Source organism: Oculina patagonica, chromosome 2 (genome assembly GCF_052425735.1).
Source record: "Oculina patagonica isolate OP01 chromosome 2, crgOcupat, whole genome shotgun sequence".
NCBI classification, from domain to species: Eukaryota; Metazoa; Cnidaria; class Anthozoa; order Scleractinia; family Oculinidae; genus Oculina; species Oculina patagonica.
The window spans coordinates 16,662,314-16,673,006 of NC_135759.1; the positions used below are offsets into that span (position 1 = coordinate 16,662,314).

A 10,693-nucleotide genomic window follows, 5' to 3' on the forward strand; every position below is an offset into this window, starting at 1 on the left:
GTTCCAATTTAGTCGCCAGCTCCAAAATTTTAGTTGCCATGGCAACAAAAATGGTCTTAACTTGGAGAGTTGACTAAGCTTGGTGAATGATGTTTATTGGCCAAAGATGAGCATTAAAGAAAAAGCCAACACTGAAGAAAATTGAAAAATTAGACGTTTTATTTGCAAGACAAAAAATACAATGGTGTGCTGTTGTGTGAATTAGTAGCTTTCTGCAAGTTAGCCATTAGAAAAGGACATTTCTTTAGACAAATATCAGAATTTTGAATTCAAAAGAAATGTGGGTAGTACAAGAATATAGTATCTATCTACTCTCGTCACATCCTCAATGTAAGAAATGGGAATAAGTGGACTATTAATTTTGTTAAATTAGTCCTGTGGCTTTTGAATGAGGCTAAGAGACATTTTTTTTGGAAAAATAAATTTTGTACATTATTTTGGAACTGCGATAATTATTTTATTAATCGTATCTATAACAAAATTCTTGATTTTGGTTGGTTCTGCGCGCGCCTATTTGTCGCGTAATCTGCGCGCAATCACATAGGTGTCCAATTACAGGTATCCGATTTGAACAACTTCAAATTGGATACCTGTAATTGGACACCTACGCCATTCGCGCGTCAATCACGCGCATGTAAATGGGTTCTTTTTTGCTGTTTTCCCACTGTTTGTACAACCAGTTGAATTTACCATTGACCTTTTTTCTCACAAAAACGGTTTTCAAAGCCTTCCTAACCTCAAATTTTGTTATTAATATGATTAATTAGTAATTAGACCTCGTGTCGTACAATTCAGGGAGTACCGGTAACCGTGCTCGTAACTTCAAATCGTCCTCGCGAAATAACTCGCCCGATTACTCCCTGAATTGTACTCCATTCGGTCCAATTACTATTACTTATCAAGGAATGTCTTGTAATTATCAGAGCAATACTGTTATCAAATAGCACATCCCATTGTCACTTTGTGTAGTTGTGAGTACTTTATGTGAAAAGCTAAGTGGCATTCAAATGAGACATTTGGGTCTTTCTCTCACCCATTATGCCTTATTTGCCTGTCTTTATAAACAAAAGTACCCTTAGCTGCTAGTTCAATATATTGCAAAGAGATAATAATTTTATTAAACACTTGAAGGAGCCTGTCATTTAATAAAATAAAGTAAAAATAGCAATGTTTCAGTTGTTTTTTTTAACGTCTTTTTCAGATTCATTAGCAAAAAACCCTTTCCCTCAAAAACGTACAAGTGTGACAATTTTTTTTAAACTTTCAATTAAAATAAACAACATCACATGAAAGTACTGCTTAGTAGCTTTCACCTGAATGGTTGCAATTTTTGAAATTATTCACAAACTCGAAAGTAAGAACCACATTTCATGACTTACATGTAAGTATTGGCTCTAGAAACAATAAATAAACCTAACATTGGTAATAAATTATATAAATTCTTTGTATAACAATGTATGAAAAGTACTGTCTTTTAAAAATAAAATTATCTTCTTTTCCAGATATGTATCTCTGTACATGAACTGTAAAATAAAATTAATTATTATAATAATTTATCTTCATTTCAGATATGCATCTCTGTACATGAACCGCTGTGAATAACTTACAGTGATAATATTATTGCATAATTACTATATAATAATAAATTATACTACAAATTTCTTGCTGAAAAATCAAGATTGTGTTGTGAAGAACCCTTTCTGAAACTTCCACACAGAATTTTTAAGGTCAGTGGGTTGTCGTTTGCTTTACAGTCATGTAATTATTCCTACTCTTTCATCTATATATCTACTACCCCACAGACTTAGCAATAGTAGTTGTTTGTAGCGTGGCAAGTTGCTGCAGTTTCTGCAACATAATGACTTGTATCACAATGAATATCTCTGTGATATTTATACCTAATCGTACCTTTTTGGTACGCTTCGGCGGCATATCAGGCGAGTTTGGTCGAGCCATGGTTCGTATTTTGGCGAGACGCAGTCGAGCCAAAATACCCATGGCGAGACCAAACGAGCCTGATATGCCGCCGAAGCGTACCAAAAAGGTACTATTAGGTATTTACCGTACCCAAATTTAGCCAAAAATCCGGTGATATTATTTGCTCTGTTGAAGCCATGATTGCCAGACACGTAGTGCGAAATGTGTTGACCTGCTTCTGTTGACACTTCAGTTTAGTCTACAACACTTTTATCAAGTCCTCTTCTCACATTTTTTTACTCATTTGTTTGGAGTTTCATTCCCTAAATTTTCAAAATCCAAATTTAGCGAAACATTTGGAGACTCCGCCTTCGTTGTTTCAGTGTGAATGTTTCAGTACTCGTCGGTAAACATCGCGCAATTGGCGAGCGCGCTCAAGTTTAGTTTTGGCGGGAAAGTTTTTCTCATTTTACAACCGGTAAGCACCAGCTAATTAAAAATACTCATTTATGTTTTATTGGTAAAACCTCTTTTCAATTCATCGTACGGAAACACTACTTTAATTCAAAGTGACCGTGATATGGTGGCATATCAGGTCAGTGACTTGATATCGTAGGATATCAGGACAGTAGATCGCGCTTCTGATTGGCTACTTGCGAATTTGGGTACGGTAAGGTGTTTTATAGGGTACCAATGTTTCTTATAACTTATCTTGTTGTTTCCAAGATAGTTCCAAATGGAAATAATTATCAAAATACAGTTGAATCCCGATAACTCAAACCCTCAGTAACTCAAACTTTTTTCGATTCCCCTTCAGGTCATTTTCTTACTAATTTTACCCTCGATAACTCGAACTCCCGATATCTCGAACGTTTTTCGATTTCCCTTGGAGGTTCGAGTTATCGGGATTCGACTGTACACCAATTGAAAATGGTTAAAACAAATTTACAGGAAACAAAAAATAATGGTGTCAAGACTGCCTAAGCAGATATGCACAAAATGGATTAAAAAGTTCTGACAAACTTGAAAAAGTCAGGGAAATTATTTCAAAGTCACACACCGTGACTCAGCTCCTTCAGGTAATATTATCCTTCTGCAACTATCTGTACATGGTATACATGAAAGTGCTGTTTTCTGCCGAGCTTGAAAGATACCCCAAGGAACTGCTGTAACTGTCTGATAGATGTTTCTCAGAACTAATTTCATCTGTCTCTGAATGAGTTGAAATGTTATCTGCTGAAGTAATGTCCCAGTTAGATGAGGTTAACAATGTGCAGTCTTCACTTGAACATACATGGAGTGCTTTGTCTTCCTCATTTGCAAGTTCTTGTGAGTTTATTAACTCCTCAACAGAGGCATTCTCTCCGTACTTCCCTTCAAGAAATCCATCAATTTCCACTATTGGAAGTTGTGTTTGTAGGAATAAGTGAAGACCAGCGAATGAAAGAAAGTCATTGACTTTTACAATCCTGCAATACAAAACAATATTCAACAATTAGACTACAAGGCCGAGTTTTCTATGAGCAAATAGTAAACAAGGCACAACTGAGTTGATTATCACTCAAAGAAAACAAGGGCAGGTAGTCTAATGATTATAGTTTTAGGAGAAACTCTAAAAGGATTGCAGTTTTATGTTTAAAATATTATTAAGAAAAAATTGTCCCTTTAAAGAGCAACACATGCACAATCGTGTTCTATCTGTGAATAAAAAACAATGGGAAAACCAATCAGATTCGTGGATTTCCAAAAGAACATGGCCATGTTTAGCCAGACACACACTGCACATCAGAGTGGATATAATCTTATTAGACAGTTGAAGTGTTTCATATCATTGTATGTTTTTATGAGTTGTGCTGTATTTTGATGAGCCCACAGGACGAGTACAGCGATACTACACACTTAAACTATCTAATACAAGATTTTTAATAATATCTAACTGATCTTGAAAAACAAAGAACTAGTAGTGCGTGCTTATGTCACCATGGCAACTACCGGTAAATCTCCAACTCTGCTGAGTGCAGTTGGATAATAAAATACTAATATTTTGAGACTCAAAGGCCATTTACAAGACAGAAAGGTTTGAATACGGACCTGTCAGAAAATCAGTCCAGACCCAATCATTTTTGTAGAGAAACAGTTTAGTGGTTTTGGGGCCATGGACCTACCGATTTTTTGACAGGTCTGTACCAAACTATTTGTGTTGTGTAAATTGCCTTTCAGTGACTGGAACTATCGGCACAGATTTGAGCCTAGGGTATTTTGTTCTAGGTCTTCCCATATACAGTCAACTCTCGCCTTATGGACACCCTGCTATTACGGACACTCGCTATTACGGACAAAATCCAGATCCCCGGCGAAAGAGGTTTGACTGGAAATGACTCCTGCTATTACGGACTCTCGCTATAACGGAACTTAACGACGCCCCGAGCGTGTCCGCTATAACGAGAGTTGACTGTAAAGGTTTTGTTTCCCATCATGCTCTTTTCTAACAGAAGTGCAGGGTTAGTTGGTCAAATAAAAGACAAAAGGAAAATATAGATTGAAGTGTGGGGGCCTCATTATACCTTCTCCATTACATGTACTAATATTTTATAACAAGACTAGATGAATTTAAAAGGAATTTTAAAGACATTTGCATGGACCAAGATATCAGAGTATTCTATTTATAAGAGTATTTTAAGGGATAGAAAAAGGAATGAAACTTTAAAAGCACACAAGAAAAGAGTCTGCTGCGCAATAACTCTGTATTTTTATTTTTTTTGTTTCACTCAAATGAAATGTTTCCTTTTCCATTGCCTGACCAATCCAATTTTTTGGCCTTCAGCTCAATTTAAAAATAAATAATATTGCTCAGACAGCTGCCGCCTATTTGGTTATCGTAAACACCTTGCTGAAAAGATATTGAAAGACTTGAAAATCATCAATGACTGCCGTCATCTTCATTGTCCAATTCAATATAGGTGTCAGATGATCTTTTGTTTCAGCTTTCTTTCAAATTTGTAAAAATTGTACCAGAGCTTTCAATATTCTGAAATGACATCAGAAACTTTGGAGAAAAATACCATAATTTATTTTTCTTTTGACTTGTGATATCTGCTTTCCACTGAATGTTAAAAAAATATTTTTTTCAATAGATATGAATACATTTTTGGGGGCCATGTCTTACAGCTTTAAACCTACTGCTCTTGTCAGTGCAATTCAGCAAAATTCAGAATAAAAACTATGGTTTGCAACACAGATCTGTGTACTTAAACAATTCAATATTTTGGGAATGATATAAAGCATGTCTGAATCAGCCTAGTCAAATTTCTCCACAGTACAATATCGACCTGCTCTTACACAATCTTCATGAAGGCAACCCGCAAACATCCAAAGTTTTGTATTGAAATGATTTTTTCACAACAAGCATGATACTCACTCTTTTAAGAAATCCCGCAATCCTTCCTGTCTTGAATCAATCACTTCTTTATTAAATCTACTAAAATAACTTTTCGGAGGCAGACTTGGAATACTTCTTTCCCTGATGAGACAAGATTAGGGATGGAGATTAAAAAAACAATAATTTTTTGCAAATGAAGTGGCAAAAAAATCTCCCAACAAAAAGATTATATTTAATAGTATTGATCCCACAGGCATCAAAGACATGCAATGTTCCTGAAAGTATCTGGTATTCAACTCTCATGACCATTGCACTTTGGATATGCAGTGAAAAGGTTAAGAGAATTTCGAGATCAATCACAGGGCTGTACCTTCCAAATCCATTTATCTCAGTACTGGATAACTTTGCTCTGAGCCAACAAAAATCTGAATATCTTCGCCTGACACTAGAACATTTTCTGAAGAAAGCTTTATTGGTAGTCTGAAAAGAAAGAAGCGTTTGATTAAAGAATGTAAAGTATTTGTTTGAAATTCAATATCTTCTTCCCGCGAGGACAGGAATGCAATATTCTTTTTAATTTTCGTATCACCAAAAAACAAAATCCCTACCTCAATTGTGATCTCATAGTCGACAAACTTGTTGCCCGAGCAAATATGAAGTTTAGGGTTATTTACGTCCACTTTCACTATCTAGAAATATAAAAACAAAGAGATCAGTAAGCTTATTACCACGTACCTGATCACGAGTTTTTATTTCACAACACAACTGAGATCCTGCTGTCTGTTTCGAATGATCGTCAAGGTTCTTTATAGGTTGTCAAATTAAGGCTCAGTTTTCTTAATGCCATAAGCGACTAACAAATATAATTTTCTCTGAGGATATTTTGTAAATACAAAGCGAAAGAAAACAAAGTTTGCTGCGTCGCATCTTTGCGGTTTACTACAACATAGGCGGGAAAATAAAGCCACGAACGATCTCACAGAGAAACCTACCTCTGAGTTCTTTTTCGGTGTTATCGTCATTTTGTGGTAATGTTTTATCCCTTATGAGAGGATGTAGCTATATAAATTCTGAAAAAATCGTAGTTTCATTCCGCGGCCGAGCAATCGATTCTGAGAACTACCGGTTTCAGTGTGTTTTGGGTGACGCAAGAAATTTACACACAAGTAGGCACATGACTTGTCATGTGATTCATTCAAGAATGACAGGTTTGAAGTTGCGCGTCACGCACAGTTACCGTTCTTTGATTGGCCAGCATTTTTATTGTAACGCAACTCATGACTGCAAAAAAGCGTGACTATGTTTTTTTTTTGTTTGTAAAATCGTGATGAGCGAAAAGAGGCCAACAAGAGGCACGCAATAACGTATTTTAAGAATTTTGGTTTAGCAGCTGGTTTATAAAGTTAGGAAAACTCAGGAATTGTTCCCCGAAATGGTGGAAGTTCACAGGCAAACCTTTTCTGTATAGTATCAACGGCCAAGTATCAACGTTACTCTATGAAATGTTGCAGTGAGTCGCTTTAAACAAATGAGGGGGAACTCCTATTGCAGTCATTGCAAAAACTACGCATAGAATGACGAAATAAAAATCTTCATAATACAAGGCACCCAAGCGAAAGCCACTGAAAACGAAACAGTGAAACAGTACACGTCACGCAACACGCCTCGTCACGCTTAGGCTAAATGACCCAACAATGATGAAATTTGTAGGGAACATTCAGTCATCGACAGGTTCTATTAAAATCCCAGGAATCTGAATTCTACATCCTGGAAAAGCAGGATAACATATATCGAACAAACCTGCGCAGATCGCTGCTCTGAGCGTCTCAATTTCTTGCCTTTTGGACCTTTTGACGGCTCTTTGTTGACTTTGTTCTGTTTTCTCGCACACCCCGTCGAAGACATTTCTCTACCATCAACTGAAGGCAATTACAGATTGGAGGGAAAGAATAATCCATCAAATGGTTTACATGTTGTACATTTCTTGAAGCATGAATTCGTGTTTAAACGGACGACCGCAAGTAACATGGCGCAACCACTGTTTTTTCTTAGAATATTACATACATCGAAAGGAAAACATTGACCTCTCCGGAGTGATAGCCCAGAGATCGGGGAGGGGACGGGGGTGAGGTTGAAGTTCCCTATGGTTGGCTTACGACCAAATCAACAAGCAGACGGCCTTGAAGGCCGAATCAGATTTTTTTGGCTTCTAAAGAACGATTTATTTGCTGCTGTTGATGGTATAATTGACAGTAATTTCATCTCTGGAACCTTACACGCTCCACTTCCGTTTCATCCACTGTTTCGCTTGTTATTTGCTTTAACCGTTTCGAAAGTTTATAATGATCTGGAATTTTTATGGGGAGGGGGACGGCTGTACACAGGCTACAACTTAGCTGTTTGACGACAGTCCTGTTTGACTGGGTTCAGGTTCTGTAGACGCAGGTTTTTGGGACTATAAAATTACATTTTCCCCAATGTTGATGTTAGCTTTTAAAAATCAAACAAGTATAAAGGATTTTACGACGGCAATGTTTTTGTCGCTAAAGCTGGTTAGTAATTGGGAAAACAAGGAGATTTTGTTAAGGGGTTTGGGACACTTAAAACTACCTAAGACTACATACTATACTACATACTATTCTCACTGCATAATTAACAAGAACTTCAAGTAGTTTATAACCGGGCGGTTAATGTTGGACCACTTCTTTCAGCTTTTTGGCTAGAAAGGCACGGCGCCACTTTGTAAAAAAAAAACTTTAGAAAAGCAGTCACTTGAGAAACACACAAGCCGTGTTAACGTCAGTCACGGAGTGTGCGTGACATGAATTTTCTTTATCGCGTCATCTCTTGTTTTAAACCACATGCCTGGCCGGATAAATTTCTGCTTACGCATGCAGTATTTATTTTGTTCCGGATGTTGAATAAAATAAACCCAAACCAGTTGAATGACATTAAAAAGAAGTCCATTTCACGCCAAAATAAAGACTAGACTACGGCCATCCCGTTGTATTTCTTCGTTTAGCGTCGTCTGACGACTTAAGTCCGCGGTTTGCAAGAGTCACGGGGTTTGCGTGAACTGTAGCAGTGAGCGAAAATTCCCTTACTCACGTCATCCCTTTCTTTAATAAACTTGCATCAACAAATTCCGGCCTGGGCTTGCAAATTTTTATATTGTTCCGAATCTCAAACAAACTACACTCAAACCACTTGAATGGCATAAATTGATTTCGATTAAAATTAAAGAAGCTTTAAAATCAAGTTCTTGAAGTTTAATTAACTGCTATTTTCCCCCCAAAAAACAGCTTTCAGAAGAATTTGGGAAGTCGCGTGATTCGAAGCACGTAATTCTAACTGCGAGATTCGCTAGGTAATTCCCCTTTTCGTGATGACGTGTGTCCTGTGCCTTGACAAATTTTTGCTGGGTTTGCAATTTTCGTTTCGATTCCAAAAATAAACTCAAAAACACTTGCAAAACACACGAAAAATAATTCATATTTTCATTTAAAAATAGTTTGGACATGTCAAATCGCAACGTGAATGTTCAAGCCCTGAGCCAAACGCTTGAATATCAATTTAATGAACGATCGCCAGAAACATCAAAATTTGCGTGACTGTGACCTCCTTCTGGAACGATTTACCGACAAAAAAACGACAAAAACAAAACCCCAGGCAGATTATGAACCGGGCCCAGGCCCCGCCCGGTTAATTAGCTCATAGCAGAAGTTTTAGTTATATGCTCGAATTCCTTCGTTTTGGCGCATGCTTGTTGCAGTGTTGATGCTTTGCGGTCTAAGGGTATAAATCCTGTCATTTCACTTGAAACGTGGTCATTTTAACGGTACTCCGGCACGACGGCCAACTTTCGCTTAATAGCCCACAGTCAACCGCCACCAGCGTTTATGGCAGAACAATGTCTTCCTCCTCCGCCTGCTCCTGTCGCCGTTGCGGACGTGGAATTTGCTGCTCTTGAACCTCTGTTAGCCGTTAAACCACCAGCTATCGAACCGCAACCTTTTCTGTCGCAGGCACCATCCCGTCCCCCCATACTACTTCACACCGAATATGTAAATAAAATAGAGTGAACCTTGAGATCTCATCTTAGATCAAGAGCACCAGATTGTAGTTTATTTCTTTTGAAAACACCTGCCCAGTGTAATACAGAAGAACCTTGATTTTGCAAACCCTTGGTTTCTCGAAACTTCCAAATTTTCGAAACAGTTTTCGTTTTCCTTGCATAGTTATTCTCTGTGATTTTACCCTCGATTTCTCAGTGGGTATATAGGACGGGAAAGGACAATGACATCAGTACGTTCGCGTGACATGCATGCCGCCCAGCGAACCTAATTTTGCTAACGTTTGCAGTTATTTTCTGAGTAGATACAGCATAAAAACATTATTTTATTCGTATTGGGAATGAAATCGGCTTTCGATTTCGAATTAAATTCGCACAAATGAACGCCGGAAAGCAACCTGGGTACTAGGCTGACAAACGACAGTTAACTCAATCTCGAGCCCAGAGTGTCTCCCGGCTCCGCGGTCCGTCAGCGGTGGGTCAGCAGTAGGGTCGCCGGTAGACACTCTGGGAAACTGAAATGTATTTCTCTTTCTCTATTGGCCCTCACAGAACAATAGAAATCAACACGGAAGTCTGAAAATCTTCCCGGAAGTAAACCAAACCGGAAACCCTGGAAAAACAATTTTTGGTTTTCCATGGTCAAATGTTCAGAACAGGGGGGGGGGGGGGAAAGAAACGAGGTCTGGGACCGAGTAGCGATGCTCTCACAACTTGCAAAGCGATCAATTCACGATGAAGTCAGCGGTTTTTGGACGATAATGCAACAGGCAATCTTTTCCCGCGAAATGGAAGCTGCTATGCCGTGGAATCACTTATTATAAAGGGGTTCAATTCTCTTAACTAAAAATCTAAAAGCAGCGTGTTTATCCGAAAATTTCGTCATCGTCGTGTAGTTTTAAGAACGCAGAATTTTGTGATGCCGTGCTACTTTTCAGTGCTAAAATGCAAATGTTTGTACCACGATTTTCAACTGGCCCACATGGGGATTGTAAATGAAGTAAAACAAAGAAAGACCAAGTCAACAAACAACTTCGAAACAATAGAGCAAGAACAATAGCTCCGACCAGCGCGGGAATATTCGATCGCCACGTTTACATTACCATTCCCGTGATGGTTTTATTTCATAACAAACACCATATATTGACACCAAGAACCTTTCCGGAGAAATTTTCGCTGCTTTAAAGACAAAACTTAGAAAGTCTTTTTCATTACTACATATATAAAAAAATCGAACTCTCTCACTGGTCCCATGTTGTTATTGTTTTGGCAAGTTCACAAAGAAAGGAGCTGCTCATGCACCTTAGAGACATCCGCTGACTACC

General features: G+C 38.0%; 1 protein-coding gene across 1 annotated transcript; it reads right to left on the reverse strand.

Annotated features, from left to right (window-relative positions):
• Positions 1-192: 192 nt before the first annotated feature.
• On the reverse strand, positions 193-6,506 carry LOC144643229 (sorting nexin-10-like). The gene is made up of 5 exons (XM_078502427.1): positions 6,289-6,506; positions 5,905-5,985; positions 5,667-5,776; positions 5,336-5,437; positions 193-3,386 (listed from the first exon to the last, which is right to left on the reverse strand). Exons 1-5 carry the CDS (start codon positions 6,316-6,318, stop codon positions 3,017-3,019), a joined length of 693 nt encoding a protein of 230 aa, XP_078358553.1. The 5' UTR covers positions 6,319-6,506; the 3' UTR covers positions 193-3,016.
• Between the last annotated feature and the right edge of the window lie 4,187 nt (positions 6,507-10,693).

Coding starts and splice junctions, on each gene's coding strand:
- LOC144643229 (XM_078502427.1), bottom strand. CDS start 6,318: ATGACGATAACACCGAAAAAGAACTCAGAG. Junction 5,986..6,288: donor CACCGAAAAAGAACTCAGAG/GTAGGTTTCTCT, acceptor TTATATTTCTAG/ATAGTGAAAGTGGACGTAAA. Junction 3,387..5,335: donor TTGCGGGATTTCTTAAAAGA/GTGAGTATCATG, acceptor TTTGTATTGCAG/GATTGTAAAAGTCAATGACT.